This window comes from Vombatus ursinus, unplaced genomic scaffold, assembly GCF_900497805.2.
Source record: "Vombatus ursinus unplaced genomic scaffold, bare-nosed wombat genome assembly UNPS02014778.1, whole genome shotgun sequence".
Lineage (NCBI taxonomy): Eukaryota > Metazoa > Chordata > Mammalia > Diprotodontia > Vombatidae > Vombatus > Vombatus ursinus.
Genome location: NW_020954556.1, coordinates 3,292,710 through 3,316,612, shown reverse-complemented (window position 1 = coordinate 3,316,612; position 23,903 = coordinate 3,292,710). Strand labels below are relative to the sequence as shown.

The 23,903-nt window shown below is 38.7% G+C and overlaps 1 protein-coding gene across 1 annotated transcript in view; it reads left to right on the top strand.

Moving 5' to 3' along the window:
• PSD3 (pleckstrin and Sec7 domain containing 3) overlaps positions 1-23,903 on the top strand; it is a 608,877-nt gene that overhangs the window by 562,037 nt on the left and 22,937 nt on the right. The window contains exon 15 of the mRNA XM_027865166.1: positions 10,441-10,584. Within this exon, the coding sequence (XP_027720967.1) occupies positions 10,441-10,584 (144 nt within the window). The remainder of the gene's footprint in view (positions 1-10,440; positions 10,585-23,903) is intronic.

The window sequence follows — 23,903 nt, the reverse complement described above, 5'->3', positions numbered from 1 at the left end:
AGCCATGGTAATGGAAGATACTGAAACGTTTTCTAGTCATTAAAGAAAGATTGTATTATATTCAGTAGGGTTTTAGTGATACATGTATTTTATTGGTAGTCCCTTTATGGAAACTCTTATTTCCCGGTGAATCAGAATACCCCATGTAAGAGACTGAATTTTATGTATTTATTGGGGGGGGGGTGTGGGGGTGTGTATCTTAGCTCAGTTGTTTAGAGCGCTCTGTTCTGTTAATGAGTCAATACTATGTGTTCATACCAGTGGCCTTCCAGGGCAGCTGTCTCGCAGATATGTTTTTTGTCTCACTGGGGACTTGAAAAGATTTAGGTCATGGGATGGGGCTTATTTTGTGCTGTCCCTTCTATTTCAATGTCTTCGTTTCATAAGTTTCATATAAGGTCTTGTTAATAGGAGATGCTACAACCCTCCAGCTTCGTATTATCTCCCTCTCTCCCTCTCTCTCTGTCACACACACACACACACACACGCACGCACGCACGCACGCACGCACGCACACACACACACACACACACACACACACGGATTTCCATGCTATTAAAAAGGATAAAAATGAGCAGTTTCTCACCTGACCTGTATTCAGGCTATCCAAGAGTTAAGAGTAGGTTAAAATGGAGGTAGGGGAGTTGGTAAAGGGATGGATTGGTCAGTAGAGAATAATATAGAGTACACTTTGACTAACAAAGGACTGGGGAAGACTATTGTTGACTCCAGAAGAACATGTTATTCACCTCTTTGCTGAGTCATTTTGATTTTTCTGTGTGTATTTATATTCTCAGTCACCATTGTTCTTCCTTGTATTTTGCTTTTCTTTATAGGCAGTAAAGCACTGGTTATCTGGAATGGTTGGGTAATGGAGAATTCTGGTTAATTCAGTCTTAACGATGAAAATGATTATACTTTACCTGGTTTATAATTTTTATCTAATTAGATTATAAAAATCCAGTTGAAAGAAGCTGTACAATTTAATCTTTTATAATGTTGATAATTCAGAAGATAATTTTGGCATCTTAGGTCATTTTTATGGATATCAATATTCATCTCCAAATGTCGTTAATTGAAGTTTCTACTTGTTAGGAGTCTAGATGAACAGTATTTTATAGTATTTATTTAAAAAAAAAAATTTCTGGAATCAGGATTCAAAATGTTTTTGACAGGCTAGAAGATTAAGCCAAATCCAGTAAATTGAAGTCTTAATAATCCACCTCACAAATACAAACAGAGAAAGCATGTTGTTGTTATTCAGTTGCTTTTCAGTTGTGTCTGACTCTTCATGACCCCATTTGGAATTTTCTTGGTAAAGTGACTTGCCACTTCCTTCTCCGGCTCATTTTACAGATGAAAAAACCAAAACAAATGGGGTTAAGTGACTTGCCCAGGGTCATACAACTAGTAAGTGTCTGAGGCCAGATTTGAACTCACAAAGATGAGTCTTCCTGACTCCAGGCCTGGTACTCTATCCACTGAACCACCTAGCTGCCCCTCCTAGCAATCAGAGCTGTTGAAAAGCAGAATAGGCTGCTTCAATGAGTTACTGGGTACTCCTTCACTGGAGGTCTTCAAAATAAAATTGGATGACCCCTTGTCAGGTATGTTAATTGACTGAGATTACTGTTTTAGAGAGAATTCTTGTTCAGCCGTTGCATTGGTCTAATAACGTCTTTCCATCTCTGAGATTCCGTGATACATTCTTAAACTCTTCTGCAATTTCTTCTTGTTCTTCTTTTCTTTTGCCCTTATCTCTTTCATTCTCACAGATGGCATTTCTATTGCCTCCTACACGCCAACCCTTCATCTCTTCATCATCCATTAGTTGGTTTCCAAGACGGATCTTCTTAATTCTTTTCCTTGGCACCATAGTAGAATATGAAGGAACTGTATTTATTCCACATGCAGAAGAGAGGACTAGGAGAACTTAATGACATATGTGTGAGTTTGTATGACCTCCTTCTGCCAAAAAAGATGAAACCCTTTTATGCAATATGTGCATTAAAAAAGAAAAAAAAACCACAGCCATGTTGGGGTTGTGGCTAATTACTATTTGCAAAGCCTGGCACAGATTGTGACTTTTCCTTGATTCAAAGTGGTTCTGAAGTCTTTGTGTAAAAGAAATACCACACTTGTCTTTCATGTTATTTGTCATACACAGACATGTGTGGTTCACTTGCCACTTTTGTGCCCCTGCATTTCATAGCTAGGCTAGATTGGTTTAAATAATAGTCTCTGATATTAAGGGCAGTTGGTGGTGTAGTGGATAGTGTGTCACGCCTAGAGTCACCCCGAGTTCAAATCTGACCTCAGACACTAGCTGTGTGACCCTGGGCAAGTCACTTCACCCTGTTTGCCTCAGTTTGCTCATCTGTAAAATGAACTGGAGAAGAAAATGACAAACCACTCCAGTATCTTTGCCAAGTAAACCCCGAATGGAGTCCGGAAGAATCAGACATGATTGAACAACAACTATCGTGTGGAAATGTTCTTTACCACCCTCTTCCTTCTTACCATTTCCCAAATTGGCTAACATCTGCTTTCTCCTACCACTGCAGGACAAAAAAACGAAAGAAAGGTCATAAATTGCAGCAGGAAGGATTTAAGTTAGATATTAAGAAAGGTTTCCTTCCTTCTGGAACAAGCCATAGCAAATGCTGGAATTTAGTATTAATGAAGAGAAAGTATAGCATCGACTTCTCTAGAGATTTTTTTTAAAAATTCTCTTTCTGGGATGAATGAAATTTTACCTGGCGCAAATGGAATAGATAGATGACTGATTCTTTCTGGGGTGATGATTTCGATAAGAATTTAAGAGAAGTGCACAAATAATCCACCTCCTATAGTCTGTCTCTTCAGTCCTGCCATCTCCTTGTTGGATTTGCCCCTCTAATTTACCCTGCCCCTTTATGGGATTTTTAAGTGAAATTGTGAACTGAAGGAATTTTTCCAACCTTGGCTGATAAATTGATTTTATTAATGTTTTGATGTTTGTTGCACTTCAGTTTATATCACAAGATTTTTTTTTCCTTTTATTGTGAGCAAGTGCATTTTTCTCCTTATGATATGGAATAATTTTGTAAAAGCTTAAAACTCTTTTATGTATAGGATATCCCGAAAAGCTTAAAATTGCATTAATACTTTTGGGAAATCCTGTATTTAACATAAAGAAAACACAGATCAGAAAAGCATAACGGAAGAAGCAATTTTAGCTGGCTAGATCGAGAAGTTATTACTTTGTTTTGTCTCCCTGTCTCATCCAGACTAGAAGTGTGGTGGTTACTCATGCGCTCATTCCTTCTACCGATTGGCATAGGAGTTTGAACTGCTCTTTCTGACATGGGTTGCTTCAGCAATCTTGTCACCCTCCACACACCCCTCCTCACTCCATCTCTCTACCCCGCCCCAGGGCTCACCATATTGGTGCTAGATTTAGTGGGTACACCCAATTAGCTCTGCCCACTTCAGCCCAGAACTTGGAGCTCCTGATTTCTGTCAGTATCAGCCTCCCTGGTAGTAGAAATTATAGATGTGTGCCATCACACCCAGCTAGTTATTGCTTTTTAAGAAAGATGAAGGAAGAAAGAAAGAAATTGAAATAGCTGCTTTTACCTGTTTTTACCTATTAGGAGGGCTGCTTTCTCCTGCATTTCCTGGAGGAATACTCTGCAGTTTCCCTTGATAATGTATTTTATCATCTTATAGAGATCTCATATCTCCTTTTATAATGTCTTCCCTCTTGATACAATTGAGGCCCCTTTTTACTGTTACTGGGCAGAGAGAATAGATACCAATCAGGCATAACTTATGTAAGTAATCTACCAAAGGAAAGATTTTGTAAGGGGGATTATAAGAACACAGCACCAAGTCTCATGCATTACACCTTAGAGAATTTTGTCATTTTCTCTGATTTCTGTAGGAAGGGAGAAACAAATCCTTTAGTCTTATTCCCAGAAAGTAGAATCAAACCAAGATGACCTTCATCTTGGCATCTTACCATCCACTTATACAGAAAAGAGGTGATCCCTTAGGTGTTTACCTTAAAGATTGATACAAGGCTACAGTGACGAATGATGATTACCAAGAGATGGATGGGGAAGGAGAAAAGAGCCAGCTGCGCCATAGCCAAAAATGGAAGAGTGATATGTCAGTTATTTGTGGGTAGTTTTGAAGGTACCGCACAGACTTACCCAGTGCTCCCTTAAAAATCTTCCAGGTGTACTAATCAGCCTCTATCTGTTTCCTTTCGGTCTGACCTCCCAACCCAGTTCTACAATCTGGATCATTTCACACTCCCACACCTGACTCAAGCTTCCCTAAATGCCAAATACACTAAGTGCACTCTTGATTATGATTTATGGTATGAAAGCAAAGAATCATTAATTACCCTGCTGAAAAAAAAAATCAAATTATAGTTAAGGAAAAATTAAATGTTCAGTTTTTCAAAAGTATATTTCTCAAAACAAGTATTCATCTGCTCTGTCATTTCCTGGCTTTAATTTATTTTTGTCTTCTATCCAAAACATATTAGCCTTAATTATTAACTATGATGATCATCAGTGCAGTTCGGTTCAGAATGTAATATTTCTTCTTGAACAACTCTGCTGGGTAGGAGGATTCACCCTCTTTAGTTGTTTTTCCATGAAAATGTTGCCAAAATGCATTTTTCTTCTTCTAGGAGGAAGAAGATTTATTTTGGAGTATTAGCAATGTTTTCTATTCCAGTATTCAGGCATTAGACACTTGTGGAGGGTGATAGTGAGACCACTGGTCTTATAATGAGAAGACCTGAGATGGAATCCTGGTTCTGACGCTTCCTAGCCATATGACCTAAAGAAAGACCCTTAGCTTTTTGAATCCTAAGTTTTCTCATCTGTAAAATGGGGATAGCAACATTTATACTGTCTATCCTTAGGGTATTATGAGGGAAAGTATTTTTTAAACTAAGAACTTTAAGGATTTGCTGTTATTTGAGTTTCTCCACTGAATTTAGTCTCTATAAGTAGCCCTCTTTAGTAGATTTTTTTAACATTCCTTCAGGGACGAGAGCCAAACCAATGGATAACTCATGCTATAAAGTAGTGCCTGAATTTACTGTATGCATGTGTATGGAGAAATGATCTCATTACCACTCAATAGAGCAAGACTGCCTTGTGGCGAGAATGTTGCTGTCTCATAAATAGTTTAAGATAGAATTTTCCTTGACACTGTATTTTCAGAGGGAAATAATGGGGAGTGGGGATGAGATCAAGGAGTCTCTAAACTAATTCTCTTTGATATTATTAAAGTGGAGTTTTGCAGGAGTCTTGTCCTTGAGCAGTATACTGTAGTGTTGTATTACAAAGGAAATGATCAAGCAAGCATTTATTAAACTCTTACTGTGTGCCAAGATCATTCTAGTGTTACTTGTAACAAAAATCCCATATATTCTTTTGAAAAATAGGTTCTGGATGGGTTTATTGTAGTATCATATTCCAGCAAGGCTCTAAGGTTTGTTTTTTAAATTATTATTATTCATCACAATAAATTCCTGTGTATAAGGCATTGTTCTCAGGATATAAATGCAAATGCATATGTGTGTGTGTGTGTGTGTGTGTGTGTATCCCTGTCCTCAGGATGCTTATATGCTGTTGCATAATTTTTCATGACCTTCAGTATTATATCTTGGCTTTAAAGTAGCACAGAGGGACAGGAACTTATAAATTGACCATGCTGTTTCTCCCTTTTCTGTTCATACTCTTTATGTCATTTTGTTGTTGTTGAGTTGTTGTAGCCACGTCTGACTGTTTGTGACCCCATTTGAGTTCTGTTGGCAAAGAGACTAGAGTAGTTTCCCCTTTCCTTCTCCAGCTCATTTTACAGATAAGGAACTGAGGCATACAGTGTCAAGTGACTTGCCCAGGGTCACGCAGCTAGTAAGTGTCTGAAGCTGGATTTGAACTCTGGTCTTCATGACTCCAGGCCTGACATTATATCCACTTTGTCACCTAGCTGCCCTTCTTCATGTCATTTAACAAGTATTTATTGGGCACCTGTTCTTTGCCTAGTGCTGTACTAGGCCCTGGCAGAGAGGGGGAGGATGTGCAGAAGAAATAAAAGTCCAGGTCACTATCCTCAAGAATATTAGGAAAGACAAACCCACTTGACTACTCAATCACTCAGTCAATAAGTATTTTTTTTAAGTGACTCCTATGTTCCAGGCACTGCTAGTGACATGAGTTAAGATACTCAATAGCTACCATGGTCATAGGAGGGAGTTCTGAAGTCAGAAGACTTGGGTTCAAATCCTGCGTTTGATGCTTACAACCTGTGTGACCTTGAGATACTAAGTACAAAGAGTGAAACAATCCCTATTCACTAGGAGCTTGTAGGGCAGACAGCGAGTACACATGTAAATATTCACAGCATAACTAGAAAGTCATTAAGTGTAAATATATACAAAGTAGTTAAATACAAGGTAGCCCAGGAGAGATGGCCTTAGGAATTGAGGGAAATCAGGAAAAATTTTGTGCTAGTGCTTGAGCTATATCATAAAAGAGAAGATTCAGGTAAGGAGGATGTGAATTGAAGGCATGTGGGATACTCAGGAAGAATATAATTGAACAGTAAATCCTGTTGTCAAGACTCTAAATGCTACCGGTATTTTACAGGAGAGGGAGATGAGTGAGAGCCAGAGTGGTCTTATTAGGCAGAGAGGGGAAGAATTTGAGTCAAGAACTGGGAATTCCCTCCCATTTCTTTTCTCCAAAACACTGCTTTGTGGCCCCCCTCCCCCCCAAAAAAACTCATAAGTTTTCATCTTGTTTTGTTAACACTTTGTATTCTATTTTCTTTTCCTGTGAACTGGTTGTGTTGGCTCTCTCTCTCTCTCTCTCTCTCTCTCTCTCTCTTTTCTCTGTCTCTCTTTCCCTTTATCTCTCTCTGTCTCTGTTTCTGTCTCTCTTTCCCCTCTCCTCCCCTCTCCTTCTCCTCTCTCTCCCTCTCCCCTTCTGTCTCTCCCCCCGCTCCCAGCTTTGTATCTCTCTGTCTTCTCTCTTCACTTCTCTCCTCTCTCCTCCCTCCCTCTCCCCCACACCATTCCTCCTACAATCTTATTTTTGTTTATAACATCTGTAGGTTCTGCTAACCTGCTGATTCACCGTGTGCCACATCATGTTTTAAATAAGGAAGCGCTGAGACTGACTTCCAGGGGAACTATTCTGTACACTACCCACTCCCACTGACTGTGCATGTGGTGCCATTTTTCTTTATGGGTTTTTTTTTTTATTAGAGATTTTACAAAGGTCTGCATGGTCTGCATGGATGAGTGATCCCTGTTCTGTGCTGCTGGTGGTCGTCTTTCCTTCTCCTCTAGACTCATCTCTTTCTTTTCCCTTTCTTCTTTCTGCCTGGACCTTTATCTTCCCTCTTCCTTCTCTATAATCTCTATAAATTGAAGTCTTCATTGAAGACTTTTGCCAACCTTCCTCTCCTATGCCTCTTCTCCTCCTGTTCTACCCTTTTCATTTTTCTCTACCGTCCATCCTATAGCTTACGCTTTCCAATACATATAAGCTTTAAAAGGTTTCCTTCAATCTCTGACTGCCAAGGTAATTTAACCTTAGAGATGGAAGGAACTCTAGAACAGGGATTCTTAGACATTTTTGTGTCATCTCTTTGGCATTCTGGAGCTTTTGTCTTCTCAGAATAATGTTTTTAAATTCATAAAATAATACACATACAATTCTAAAGCAAACCTATGATACTGCAATGCTGTTTTAAAAAAGAAAGACTCCAGGTTAAGAACCTCTCCTCTAGAGATCATCTAGTCTCACCCCTACAGTGTGGCAAGTATCCATCCTCCATGTAAATAGAAATGAGAGAGTTGTATCCCCAAAGACAGCAGAAGAAGTTACCAAGTTGTGGCTGATCTTATGGCGAAGTCATCTCTGCCCACTCCTTGGTGTCCTCTATACCTGAGGACTTAGCCTCCATGAACACCTTGTGGGCCTTCTTACAGAAAAACAAGGGAAGAGCTGCCTAAGAACACCAGGCCTCATGGAGCCATCTTGCTTTGCCCTAAAATGTTGCGCACTTTGCCCTTCTGCTCCTTTCTCCTGTTAAAACAATCAGCGCCCCTGTAGCCACAGTGTCCTGGCCTTTACACCATCTCTTGTATTCATCTTCTTTTCTCCAGTCACATAGCAGCCTTTTGGGGGCAAACTCTCATCACCTCACCCCTGAAATCTCATAGTTACTTGATGTTCGGTCTCCATGCGTCACATCTCTTCAGTCCATCCTCCACTCAGCTGCCAAAGTTACTTTTCTAAATTGTTATGTCACCTCACTGCTCAGTGATTGCTAGTGGCTCCCTATTACCTCGAGAATCTGACATTTAAAATCCTTCATAACCTGGCTGCTTTCCTACATTTCCATAATTAGAAATTATTCCACTTTGCTCCACATACTCAACTATATATCAACACCTACCTTTTTACTATCCCTCACATACATCTCCATCTTCCTTCTCTGGGCATTTTCCTTAACTGTCCCCCATGCTTGGAATACTCTTTCTTCATATCTGTGTCCAGGCTTCCCTGAATTCAAATCCCACTTCCTAGAAGAGGTCTTTCTGGGTCCCTTCCCACACTTACTAGTACCCTCTCTCTGAGATCGCCTAACATTTATACTGTGTCTATCTTGCCTGTACATAATTGTTCTACATTTCCTCTCCCAAGGGGTTGAGAATATTATTTGTATCTACAGGACAGAACTAGATACACCGGAAATTGCGGAGGGAGAGATTTGAGTTTGATAAAAGGGAAAATCTTGAAAAGAATTGGAGCTATCCAGGAGTGGAATGGCCTCCCTCTGTAGCTAGTGAGCTAGCTCTCTATCGCTGGAGAAAGAGGTTAGATGACCACTTGACAGGAATGTTGTAGAAGAGATTCTTGTTTAGATATGGGTTGGAGTCTTTGACCTCTGGAATTCTTTTGTAATAATGATAATAGTAATAATAACTAATTTCTATGTAGCAAGTACAATGTGCCAGACACTGCTAGGCACTTTACAGTTATTATCTCATTTGATCTCAGAGCAAATCCTGAGAGGTAGGCACTATGACTATCTCCATTTTACAGATGAGGAAACTAAGGCAAACAAAGGTTAGTGATTTGCCCAAGGTCATACAGCTAGTGTCTGAGTCTAGATTTGAACACGCGTCTTTCTGACTCCAGGCCTAGCACTCTATCCACTGTACCACCTAGCCACCTCCCCTTTCCTAACTTCTTAAGATTCTGTGATTCTTTGCAAAAGTAGCATCCAAGACTATTTGTCTCAGCATTTTAAAATACAACACTTTGGGGAGGTCTGGGGTTCAAATATATAGGTTTTACCACTTACTAAACAGGTTACTTTTGTCAAGTGCTTTTTACTTCTTTTTACCTTATTTTCCTTATCTGTATAATGAGGGGGGAATGGATGGGACAAACTTCCTTTCATATCTAGCATTCTATGACTCAAAGTAAAATTATGTGCAAATATGCAAAGAATCTGTGCTTTGTCAGCTTGAGGAACTCCCACTATGGAAACTCCCTCTACCTATATAGTCTCATCTAGAACTTATTAGATGAGGCCTATTGAATTTCTTGAGGCACATAGAAATTGAGTGATTTGCTCAGGATCACACAACTAATAAGTGTAACAGGCAGGATTTGAATCCAGAATTTCTTGACTACAAACCCAGTACTATACACCATACCAGCTACCTGTGATTAAGATTAAATCATGTGTTTTATTCAGGGATTTACCAAAGTGCATACATATAACAAGTCCTGGTCTTTTTTGTGTGTGCTTTAAAAAAATTTTTTTTTTAATTTGTGAAGCCCTACCTCTATTGTGATTTCTTAATAAATCCATGTTCTTCTCCTGTCCCCTTGTCAGTGGTAGTAGTCACAGAAAGCAATATAATCCTGGAAGCACATAAGGTGTTGACATAAAGAAATAAAATGGTAATATGATAAAATGGGAACCTGATTTTTGTGGGTTTAGGAGTGGACCCTCTGGCCTCAGGCAGGGTAATTAACTGCTCATTTTGTTCATCTATCTGTAAGTGAGGTTCTTGAGAAAGCTGAAGAGGGCCAGAGAGGATCAAATGCTGATGAGATGTTTACGAGGTGGGTCACACCTTGACTTGTAAAGGAAAAACTGCCTGCTTAGAGAAAGGTGGCTTGATGCCCACTTGGGGAAAGAGGCCTGCCAAGCATGGCCCAGAGGGGGAGGAGGAGGGTAGGAAATAAAGGTATATTGGATTGTGGAGTGAGCTGAAGTCATTTTTCAATTTGAGCAAAAGAGAATCCATCAGGTACAATTTTAGTCTCTTTCTTGTGTTTTCCTGTATTGGATTTTTCTTTTTTTTTTCTCCGAACACTAAAATTCTGAATGTTTTTTCTGCAGGATGAACAGCTAAAGTCACATGAAAGCAAGCTCAAGCAGATTTCCACAGAGTTGGCTGAGCATCGCTCTTACCCACCTGACAAGAAAGTCAAAGCTAAGGAGATTGATGAATACAAACTGAAAGACCACTACCTGGAGTTTGAGGTATGGATGGATCTTTGCACTTGCCCAAGAGGCCAGACTCGCTTTTCTGTCTCTTCCCTCTCAGTCTCCCTGTCTTCCTGTCTCTCCTTCTCCCTCCTCTCCATCCTGCTGTCTTTCTCCCTGGAGATTAGAGATTTAGGAAACTATATGCTCATTGTTTGTGTTATATATTCATAAACATATATACATATAGATGCTTATATATACATAAAATGTATATTATGAAACCTACAGCTTCAAGAAAGAAGAAATCAGGTAGCTTTGATGGAAATCAGAGATCCCCATGCTTGACTCTAGTTTCCCCAGAAAGTAATTGGTCAGCTTCATAAGACTCAATTCTCGACATCCTAGAGTATTTATTATTTGAATCAAAGCACAGACAAGTTATCAGGAGCATCCCCTACCTGAAGACTACCTACAAACAACTTGTCTGATTAGTGGGAGGGTGAGGGACAGAGGGTAGAGAGCTCTTGGATCTTTTCCCTTGGAAGATTAATCATGAGAGATGTCAGAGGTGAATACCAGATTTCTGGGGCTCAGAATTGCAAAATTCCAGTGTTAGAAGGTCTCTGGAATCACCTATAGAGAGAAACAATTATGGTACTTGGGAAAGAACAGTAGCTTTAGAATCAGAAGGCCTGGCTAGAAATCCTGTCTCTATTGTTCACTGCGCATGTTATCTTGGTCAGACTTCCCTGAGGCCATTTCCTCATTCTTTAAAAGGTGAAGGTCAGATTAGATAACCTCTAAAACCCCTTCAAGCTCAAAAAACAAAAACCTACTTAGATAGCATTGCCCCCTTTGTCTGGTACTTGTAACATTGATTTTCAGAACCCAAGTGATAAGAGTTTAATTTGTCGGGGTGTGGTGCAGTTGGTCCAGACCCATAATTTAATCATTATAGGAGACTGTGGGTGAGGAAACTTCCTCTACCAATACAGATTAGCAAATATTTTCCAACCTGTATTCTTAAGGAGGTCACATAGCCAACATATGTTAGAATTGGAACTTAAATCCAAGTCCTGACTTCAAGGTCAACTCTCTATCTTCTGTGCACTCTGCTACTCAATAAGCTTTACATTTATGCCTATTAAATGTCATTATGTTAGATTTAGCCCAGTACTTTAAACCAGGGATGTCAAATTCATATGGAAATGGGGACCACTAAATCATATATAAGGATCCTTGTGGACCACATATTGACTTAGAAAAACCACATATTAATAGTGTCTGTGTTTTATTGGGCTTTAAAAATTTTTTTTTCTTAAATATTTCCCAATTACATTTTTTATTAATTTATTTTGATTAACAATTATCACTTCCATAAGCTTTTGAGTTTTAAATTTTTCTCCACCTCCCTCCCCAAGACGGCATGCAATCTGATAGACGCTATACATATACGTTCTTATTAAACATATTTTCACATTAGTGATATTGTAAGGAAGAATTAGAACCAATAGGAGGAACCATCAGAAAGAGCAAACAAAACTCAACAGAAGAAAAAAGTAGCAAATAGTATGCTTTGATCTGCATTCAAACTCCATAGTTCTTTCTTTGGAGGTCGATAGCATTTTCCATCACGAGGCCTTTGGAGATGTCTTAAATCCTTGTATTGCTGAGAAAGGTTAAGTCTATCAATATTAGTCATCGCACAACGTGGCTGTTACTGGGTACAACGTACTCCTGGTTCTGCTCACTTCACTCAGCATCAAACCATACAAGTCTTTCCAGGTTGTTCTGAAGTCTGCCAGTTCATCATTTCTGATAGCACAATAGTATTCCATTACATTCATATACCATAATTTGTTCAGCTGTTCCCCAGTTGATGGGTATCCTCTCAATTTCCAGTGCTTTGCCACCACAAAAAGAGCTGCTATAAATATTTTTGTACATATGTGTCCTTTTCCCACTTGTGTGATCTCTTTGGGATATAAGCCCTAGACGTGCTGTTGCTGGGTCAAAGGGCCCAATTACATTTTAATCTGGTTCAATCCATACTTAGGAGTGGTGTGGGCCATGTTTTTGACACCTCTGTTCTAGACTGTCAAGACTTTTTGGATCCTGACTCCCTTATCCAATGTGTTAGCTGTCCCTCCCATATTTATATCAGCTGCAGTTTGATACTCATGTCATCTATACCTTTATCTGAGTCATTGATAACACTCGAAATGGGATAAGGTCAAGCACCAATCTCTGGAATACTCCACTGGAGACCTCCTGCCTTATTGATATTGAACATTGAACACTAATCTGAGTCCAGCTGTTCAACCAGTTTTGAACTTGTCTTCCCTTCTATAAGAATAGTATGAGATACTTTATCAAATGATGTACTAAAAATTTAGGTAAACTCTTAACTGTGACATTCTCCTGATCTATTGGTTTAGTAATTACTCTGTCCAAAAAAAGTTAGTTTGGCATTCCTCCCACTTCCTGCCCCTGTCAACTGCATCTTTTTGGATTTCTTTGACTTCACATTAGGCTGTTATGAGTTTTCCCATCCTTTTCTGTATTTTTCATGTTCGTCATGTTTTATAGCATAGTATTCCATTGCATTCATATACCACAACATGTTTAGCCATTCCCAATCTGTGGTCATTTACTCTGTTTGCAGTTGTTGGTTTATATAAAAAATGTTACTATAAATGTTTTGATCTGTGTGGGATTTTTTTTACTATTTACTTACTTAGGGAATATGCCTAGCAGTAAAATCTGTAGGTCAAAGACTGCAGATGCTTTTGTTCCTTTATTAGCATAATTGAAGATCTCTTTCTAGAATGAACATACTAATTCATAGCTCCTCCAGCCATGCATTAGTGTAACCATTTCCCCCCAACTCTTCCAACATTGACTCTTCCTGATTTTTTCATGTTTGCCAATGTACTGGATGTGAGGCAGAACCTTGAATTGTTTTGATTTGCATTTCTTTCATTATTAGTAACTTGAACTATTCTATCATATGATTGCTTTTTGGAACTGTTTGTATGTTTTTCTCCTTTACCACTTAGCTATTGGGGAATAGCTTTTAGTCCCATACTCTTATATTCAACCTACCCTCTTCTGTAACCTACCTTCTTTGACTGTTCTAATTTAGTTGCTCTATTTCACATTCTTCAACCTTAATAAAGGTTTTATTATGTAATCTACAGAGTAATAAATAGATTACAGCACTCTAGAGCCTATGCCTGTGTGTGTGCGCACACACGTATGTATATACATGTGAAATCATATGGGGCCTGTGGTTGAAAGCCCTTTTGAAGCTGTAATGAACTAACTATGAGACATATACATATACATACACACATATAATTTTTTTCCACATTGGTATTGTGATAGATGCCATTACCATTACCAATGTGGTCAGTCCATTACCACATTGATAATTTCTCTAGATGCTCTCTAAACCTTGAAGTTTTCCTTTCCGGTTTGAAAAGTTATTCACTGGTCATATGGGACAGAAGGACTAATGCAGTAAAACCTCAGGATAAGCTTTGTTTGAAAACAAGTGCATCCTTTCTGTCTGTAGATAATTATACCTCAAGAAAGGTGTTCCAGGCAGCCAAAGAAGGTCTGTCCTTACTCTCCAGATATCAGAGGAAGACAGCTCTTGTCATGACACAGTAACCTTGACTATTCATCCATGCTTCTTTTGGGGAATGGGATTTGTGAAAGAATGAAAAATGCCCAGAGTTCAGTAGTTGTCTTGCTTGCCCTCCGGGAAAGGGAGTTCTCTAAAAGCAATCACAGTTCTTCACACTTCCAAAGGGGCTCTCAGCCACACACCCCTTTTGATTTCACACATGTTAATTAACTTTTACAACACTTCCCAGCACTCAGACACTCACCTTCAGCTTTTCATTCAGAGGGGTCAGAGCTTTTCCTCAGGTTGCCACAAATGACTGTGAGACAGCCCAAAGAACAGTTGTTAGCGCTCATTCTTGGGAATGGAATCCAAGAGGAAGCAGTATTTTAGCTTCCAGAAATGAACTTGGCTTAAGTCTTTGTCACTTTTCCCAAAGCCTTCTTAAATTTTTCATCTCTTGTGTCTTTAGAATTTATACTGTTATATTTGACTATCCTTTGTTAATTGTAATCAAACCCTTCAAGGTACTGTAATAGATCTGTGGTGCTAATATAATTACAAACGAAACAATCTTAGGATCATAGAGGGATTTTAGAACCAGAGAGATCAAGGAATCCGACTCCCTTAGTTGTGGATGAGGAAATTAAGACCCAGAAGATGGCAGTGACCTGCCCAAGGCTACAAAGGCAGGGGTAGTAGAGTCAATATTCCAACCAGACTCCTCTGATTCCAAACAGAGTAACTTTTCTGCTCTCCCACACTCTCTTGCCTCATGTTCTGCAAAGAATTTGCAGGGGTGTGCCCCACTTTTCCCAGGTAATGTGTTTCCAAAAAGCTAAATGGGATATGAATTTCTGTAATGTGAGTTTTACCACTAGCTTGTAATGAGATTGCATAGAGGAAGCAATATAGTATAATGGAAAAAGCATTGAACTTAAGGTTTAGAGACCTATGGTCAAGTCCAGACTCTCCCTTAGTAGAAATAAAACCATATGCCAACCACAGCTAGGTTCCTAATGATGAAATATGGGTTCTGCCCCCCCCTACCCTTTGAATTTTCCCATGAATTTCAGGAACCCAGCCCCTGAACCCAGATCCCTGGCCTGAAACATCAGCTCATCCCACTGTAATCCTTTCAACTGTCCTTTCATTGTGGCCCCTGTCCCAGCAGAACCTTCCATTCTCTGTCACCTCACTCCTTAATCCCATCCAAATCTTTCCACAATCTTTTTCCCTATAAAAATATCAGCCCTGTTCCTATCAAATGCACAGACTCCCTAGGAATTTCACCCACCACAACTGGTGTTTTCATAAACTACTTGGACTGAAAGAAGGCTTGAGTGGTCGAATTCTTTTGAGGCAGACCTGTGCCCTTTGTCTTTTAACTTGGGGGTTCTCAAGACCCCTAGACTACAACACTTAGTGTGAACAGTGAATCCACTGAAGTGACCACATTATTTGAATCTATACTGAGGATTTCCATTGGGCTGTTATTAGTTGCATTCATTGGGACACAATGGCTCGGGTTTCTCCTTTGTAAAACTGAAACATCCTTCTGGCAGTTAGCTACTAGTTTTGTTTTTTGGCAAGGTTAGGTCTGATGAAATAGCTCCAAGGCGGATCATATTGAAACCAGTAAAAGTAAACAGAATGAGGGTGTACTGATAATTTCCCATTATAGCTTTATTACATTTTTGTTAGAAACTTTTTCCTTATCTCAAACCAAAATGAGATCAAATGAGATAACATATAATGCAATGTTATGCATACTTTGGACAGTAAGCAAATGCGAGCTGTCATCATCATCATTACTGTTATTAAACCTGCCTTTCTACACCTTTCTCTGTTGTGTCCCATTGTTCTGCCCTCTGGGGCCAAGCAAAATGAGGCTATTCCCTGCTCTACCATATGTACTTAACAGTAAATATTTCACAGGGCTGCCGGGGAGATGAGATGAATGAATGCATATGAAGCTCTTTGGAAATGTGAAGTACAATATGCATATAAATGTGAGCTGTTTCTATAATAGATAATTTCACCAAAGTTGTCCTCTGGTGCCACTTGAGTTGCTAGGCTGAGTCCCTACCACCTGACTTACCCATTAGCTATTTTAATTTGAGCTAGGGGGACCCTCTAAGAAAAATGAAGTGCTGTATTTTATAAGCGTCCTTTCCCAAGCTGCTGTATGGTAAGTAGGCTGCCATGCTCCTGAAACAGAGAAATATGAAAGTGGACAATTTCCTTACCAGAGTCAAACAGATTTTAGAATACTGTTTTTGTGTGTTAAAGACATCAAGAGAAACAGTTTGCTTGTAAAAGAAGATGCTTATTTCTGTTTCAAGGGCAGCCCTCATTAAAAGAGCTCATAGGCTACTTTGTATAGCAGAAGCTGTAGTGATAAGAGAACAGACAGTAAGTCAAGAGGAGCTCTCAAATGCATAGTGGCCCCAGGATAGGATGATCTTTTTTCTCCTGTCTGTAGCACACAGAAAGAGCTTGGAAAGGACTTTTTGTATATCAAGGTCCACCTGTTTATTTTACACATCGAGAAACTAAATCCCAGAGAGGGGAGTGCATTGCCCAAGCTAGAGTTCCTGGTGAATCACAGAAATTGCTCTAAATCTTCCAGTCTGAAATTCTGTAGTTCTTTATTGCAGACCCATAAAAAGGTGTTAATAATGCTACTTTTAACCAATAAGACTACCAAAAAAAAATATTTTATAGAGCTAGAAAAAATATTTCTCTAGAAGAACAAAACATCTAGAATATCAAGGGAATCAGTGAAAAAAAAATGTGAAGGAAGGTGACCTAACAGTACCAGACCTCAAACTTTATTACAAAGAAGGAATGATCAGAACAATCTGGTACTGGCTGAGAAATAGATTGGTGGATCAGTGGCATAGATTAGGTACCATAAACCGCAGTTAACGATCATTCAATGCTTGACAAACCAAAAGATTCAAGATTTGGGGGACAAGGAATCACTATTTGACAAAAATTGCTGAGAAAATTGGAAAGCAGTTTGGCTGTATCTAGGTATAGACCAACATCTCACACTCTATACTGAGAGAAGATCAAAATGGGTATATTTTAGACATAAAAGGTGATATAAGCAAATTAGGGTAGCATGGAATATTTTACCTCTCGGATTTATGGATAAGGAAAGAAAGTATGACGAAACATGAGATAGAGAACATCATGGGAAGTAAAATGGATAATTTTTAAAATATCAAATTAAAAAAGTTTTACACAAACAAAACTGGTGCAGCCAAGATTAAAAAGGAAGCAGGAAACTGGAGGGGGAAGGGATTACAGTAGGTTTCTTTATTAAAGGCCTAATTTCTCAAATATATAGAGAAGTGGGTCAAATTTCTAAGCATATGAGTCATTTTCCAATTGATAAATGGTCAAAGGATACAAACAGGTAGTTTTCAAAAGAAGAAATCAAATCTGTCTATAGTCATATGAAAAATGCTCCAAATCACTCTTGATTAGAGAAGTGCACATTAAAACAATTCTGAGATACCACCTCATACTTATCAGATTGGCTAATATGACAGAAAAGAAAAATGACAACTATTGGAGAGCATGTGAAAAAATTGGGACACTAATGCACTATTGGTGGAGTTGTGAACTGATCCAACCATTCTGGAGAATAATTTAAAACTGGCACATACCTTTTGACCCAACAATACCACTATTAGGTCTGTATCCCAAAGTGATCAAAGGAAAAGGAACTATATGTAAAAAAATTTTGATAGCAGCTCCTTTTGTGGTGGCAAAGAATTGGAAATTGAGGAGATGCCCATCTCTTGGGGAATGACTGAACAAGTTGTGGTATGTGCTTGTGAGGGAATACTGTTGTGTTCTTGTGCTATAAGAAATGATGAGGAGGATGGTTTCAGAAACACCTGGGAAAACTTATATGAACCAATGCAAAGTGAAGTGAGCAGAACCAGGAGAATATGTACATAGTAATGGGAATGTTATAATGATAGTCAACTATGAATAACTTAGCTTTTCTCAGCAATGCAGTCATCTAAGACAATTCTGAAAGACTCATGATGAAAAATGCTATGCATCTCCAGAGAAAGAACTAATGTAGTCTGAATGCAGAGGAAAGCATAAAATTTTTTTCATGTGCTTTCTTTTTCTTTTTTTTTTAAAATGTGACATGGTAACATGGAAATGTGTTTTGCATGATTTCATATGTATAATTGATATTAAATTTCTTTCCTTCACAATAGGCAGGGCAGGGATAGAATTCAGAACTCAAAAAAAATTGTTTAAATGATAATTTTTTCAAAAAGGAGTCCTTTTAAAAACTTTTTCATTTAAGGACTTTATTAAAAACTATTATCAATGCAGATAACTAAATTTATTTAGTAAGCATTTGAAGTTAAATTAATTTCAGTACATAAAGTTTCATAATAGTTTTTCAGTTACTTACTCTGAGCCCACAACAGAAATTTTTTTATCTATCCATTTGCATCCACTTTTCCTTTAATATGGTCATAATTCATTTAGACTCTGTTGTTCTGGCTCTGCTTTCTTTTATTTTGCATCATTTAATAAAGATATTTCCCAGATTTTTTTGGGGGGGGGGGGTCGGTTATCCTCATACTTAAGAGGTCTTAAATTGCATTCTATTGCCTGTTAAATTTAAAGTACTTCCATTTTTTTGTCTGTCCCTCTTTTGTTGGGGACAAATGTTGGACATTTAAGTTGCTCCTAGTATTTTTTTAGGGGGAAAGGGAGGTTACAATTGTATGAAATGCTGCTATAAAAATCTTTGAATCAATAGCTCTTTTTTGTCTGTTTTTGATGACATTTTCAAGAGGTGTTTCCAAAGTAGAATTAATGAATCAAGGGGAAGGACTGTCTTTTGTAAATTTTACTGCATACTGCCAGATTTCTCTCCAAAAGGATTCTACCAGTTTTCAGTTCCACGAATAGTGAGTGAATGAATATAGAGATTCATGTTTTGTTTTGTTTTTTCCAGAAATGCTTGTAATCTTTGTAAACCAAGGTTAGGAGGAAGAGTCATCATTTTAGTAGAATAATGAATTGTTAATAATAACCTCAGTGGTCATCCTGCCTGAAAACTACTTATAATATAAATTCTTAAAATTGCAGTAATAATATAATAGCTCCCATCTCTAGAATACTTTATGGTTATGAAGAATTTTACATACATAAGCTGTAACTTACCCGAGGTCACACACATTTAATAGGGGGGCAGGGCCAGGATTCAGCATCATGAAATACCAGTTTTGTTCATTCATTCATCCAGTTGGTCATTGTCGTCCATTTATTCTTTCAACAAATGTGTTACACAACTGCAGAATGTGTAATTACAAAAATGTGCAAGGTATTGTGTGAGACAGAGATTCAAAGGTAAATCTTCAGATAAATTCACAGCTCTCTGTATACCTTCTAGGACTGATTGTGAGTATTGACTATCAGCAGAGATGGCAAAGAAAATGTCTTTTTGTCTTAATGTTTGAAAAAAAATGACAGTTTCATGCAGAGCAGCATACCTTACTCTAAATGGGCTATTTGACAAATCCAGCACAGATAGAGCTTTCTGGTCTGGCACAAAGTGGTTAATTCTTAGTTTTGCCTTACGAAATTGAGATGGTGGGGCAGCTAGGTGGAGCAGTGGATGGAGCTCCAGCTTTGGAGTCAGGAGGAGCTGAGTTCAAATCCAGCCTCAGACACTTGACAACCACTAGCAACCACTTGACCCTGGGCAAGTCACTTAACCCTAATTGTCTCACCAAAAGCAATAAAGTAAAATAAAATACATTGAGATGGCTACCTATCCCAGTTGTATCTGATGTAAAAAAATAAAATTTGGTGGTAGCTTAACCCTTTTTTGTTAATAAATGGGTACTGAACCAGTCCTCACCAACATAATAGCATTATAGGATTGAAAACAGAAGGGGACACTGGAAATCACCTAATTCACCCTACAGAGGAAACTGAGACCCAGTGATTTACTTAAGGTCCCTTAGGTACTATTAGATATGCTCTACAAACGTAAGTTTTCTGATTCTGATTTCTTTTTAGGTAAGTTGTTAGCCTTAACTGATTTCCCTTCAGCCACCCAGATTCTCAATCTCAGAATCATCCTTGACTCTTTATTCTGGCCCATCCCCCATAACCAATCATGTACTATTATCTTTCCTTTCTTTTCTCCCTTCTTTATTCGTGCTATACATCCTAGTTGTATTCTTCACTTCTTGCCTGAACTGTTGCAGTGACTTCCTACTGGGTCCCCATATATCTAGTCTTTCCCTTCTCTAATCCATCCTGCATGTGCCTACCAAGTTATATGTCTGATGCTGTCACTCCTGTGCTCAAGCATCCTCTGTGGTTCCCCATTGCCTCTAGGAAAAGACTGGCTTCTGCATTTAGCATTTAAAACCCTTCGCAATCTGGCTCTCGCTTACTTTGCCAGGCTGATGACACTTTACTTCCCTTCACCTGCTTCAGCCAAATTGTCTACTTATTATTCCTTGTATGAGGCATTGCATCTTGAAAGTCCATGCCTAGAATGCACCCTCTCCTCCTCTCTACTTCTTAGAACCCATACCTCCCTTGAAAACTTAGTTCAAAAGCTACCTCCTTCATGAGTACTTTTGGATTCCCCAGCTGTTAGTGCCCCCCCCAATCACTTCGTATTTATTTTGTGTATATCCTATATTGATTTTTATGTTCATTATTTTGCTTGAATTAATTTCTGAAATGGTGAAAATATCTTTTATGCTGAGCTTGAAAAATGATAGTATAATCAATCAACAAGGACTTATTAAGTGCCTACTATGTGCTAGGTACTCTACTAGGTATTTGAGATACAAGTACAAAATTCTTGCCCTGTGAAGCTAACATTCTGCTGGAGTGATGAAATATATGGATTGATCATATGGTTATTCTCAAGCTCAATAGATAGTAAATCATGAGCATTCTCATTGTCATAGAAATTAATTCAAATAAAATTATTCCCATTTGACAGAGAAAGGGTGTTGTTCAGTCATTTTTCTGTTGTGTCCACTCCTCATGACCCCATTTTGGGGTTTTCATGGGCAGAGATACTGGAGTAGTTTGCCATTTCCTTCTCCAGTTCATTTTACAGGTGAGGAAACTGAGGCAAGCAGGATTAAGTGACTTGCCCAGGATCACACAGCAAGTAGGGTCTGAGGCCAGATTTAAATTCAGGAAGGTGTGTCTTCTTGACTCCAGGCCTTATCTGCTCTATCCACTGTGCTTCCTACCTGCCTTGAAATAGGGTGGTATAATGGAAAGAATTTTAGACTGAATAGGGGATCTAGAGTCTAATTCTGGCTCAGCCACAAGCTTGGTTCTGTGACCTAGGACTATATCATTTTTCTTCTCTCTGTCTCTATTTTTCAGTCTGTTAAAAGGAAAAGGGTTAGCTTAGATGATTGCTAGGGTCCCCTTGAGCTCTAAAATCTTATTATTCTATAAAACAGGTATTGACTGCCACATAAAAAATATAAGAAAGCCTTCAAAAAGTGTCATAGAACCATTGGTTACAGACATTGCTGTAACCATTAAGAAATATGACAAAGATTTGGGGATAGGTGAAAAACATATAGAAGCTACTGACCGAAGGGATATATGAAACCAGTTAATACTAAAGAAATACCTGCTTTGCAGAGAAAGACCCACAGAGATAGACCTGGCACCTTTATGGTCAGTAGCACCATTGGTGAGGTCACAGAGTAGGTTGTATTTGTGGTTTGGGGACACTGGAGGGGTGAGCATGGGGACTCGTTTAAGTCCAGAAAACCATGATTAGAAAGGGAATCACCTAATGTCTTTTCTGGTGATAGCACCACATGTCTTTAAGCTGTGCAAAAGTGACTTGAGCAACGGACATTTTACATACTGTGGAAATGAATGGAGAAAGAAGGTATAGCAGCTGAAAAGCGCTGAGCTAGAAAGAACAGGGATTGAACGGTCTCCAGATGGAAGGGTTTTACATAGGTTGTGTCTAAAGAGAGCTCTCTCTGTGCTTTCCTGAGCATAGTGGGAAGGTTGCAGTCAGGTGGCTGTGTTTCTTACTCTAACATGGATGGGTGCTTTATCTTCTTTGTGTGGGAAGGTCTGAGAAGAATATTGAAGGGGGGAAGCTGGAGACAGTTTGGGTTCTCTGGGGATTCTTTGCTGTGAATTTCTCTAGGGATTCTTTGCTGGGAGGAAGATGTGCGTGTCATTTGAAATATTTTGTTTGTACAGCTGGAATGCACCTGCTGTCCTGTGGTTTGGAATGGAAGCTGTTAGCTAACAACATAAATATTGTCAATTACTCTAAATACAATGAAATAGCCAGTTTACAAATACCAGGTGGTTGGATAGTCTAGACATTTTCATTTGTTTGTTTGTTTATAGCAAGTTCTCTGTTTTATTGCGGCCATTCCTGTGCCATCATCATGGAATAACTGGATTTCTCATTTCATACCACCTTGTACTCATTTCAGCAAACATTCTCAAAGCACCTACTTATTATATTCAAGGCACTGGAGATACAATAGAAAAAAATGAAATATTCTCTACCCTCAGGGAACTTATGTTCTTCTGGGTAGATACAACATGTATGCAGATGTGACATAATGCAAAGAAATTTCCATTTAAGTAATGTTCATAAATGATCACATCCTTAAATGGAGCTGTATGAAGGTAATCTCAGTGCCATACCAAATTCCATGAGTTTTACAGACTTCCAGAACTTCACTATTATAAGCTTGTAAATTACCTTCATTTCTCATAAGTTTAGAGATAAAATTATTAATTCCTTGTGTGTTTTCTAATAGAAATATAAGAGCAGGGAGAAATGCTATTTACTCTGTTAAAAGTTGGTAATAGGCACACTAGAGAAAGTCACACATCCTAGCCAGGAACCCAGTGCCCTCTCCTTTTAAAGAGCCCATTACGAAGGTAATTATGTGTCTGGGTCTACAAGGAGATGCTAAATGCTGTAATTCTGAGAAAAGCAAAGGATGCCTTAGGCCACCATTGCTTTTAGAATTTAACCCCAGTTGAAAATAGGATTTTTCTTAAGAAACTGAATTGGAATCTGGAGATAAATACATATGTATTTGAAGGAAAAGGGAACCTAGCAACAGCATTTTTTGTACCAGCTCTGATGAATAAAATAAGCAAAGCTGGCCCTGTGCATAGTCTGAGTAGGCAGCCCACCTTTGTACTGTCACCAAAGTGACTTCCTTCTCAAAAAACACATCCTTCCCCGCCAGCTTGCCATATCCTGTAAACCCTTCCCATTTAGGTGCCTCCTTTTTGTTAAAGGGATGTCTTTTTGCAATGCCCCTGGGAAAATATAAATTAATTAAGGAAGCAAGATCTTGTTCTGGGAGTCAGAAGACCCGAGTTCAAATCTCATTTCTGTCCCTAACTTGCTGTGGGAACTCAGACAAGTCATTTTATTTTCCTAGGCTTCTCTTTTCCCATCTGACTTTGAAAACAAAGATATGTGAAATGAGTAACTCCAGGTAGGAGTTACATCTTTCTAGGATGAGAAGAAAATGAGCTCCTGACTTGCTATGTGGGATTTTTTGGAGTCAAACTTATTGACTACATGTGCTGGATCATTACCCTCACTAATTCATAGAATCTCAGAGTTGGGAATGACCTCAGAAATAACCCAGTTCCATCCGTATCTCAAGCAGGAATTTCTACTACAGTGTTCCTAACA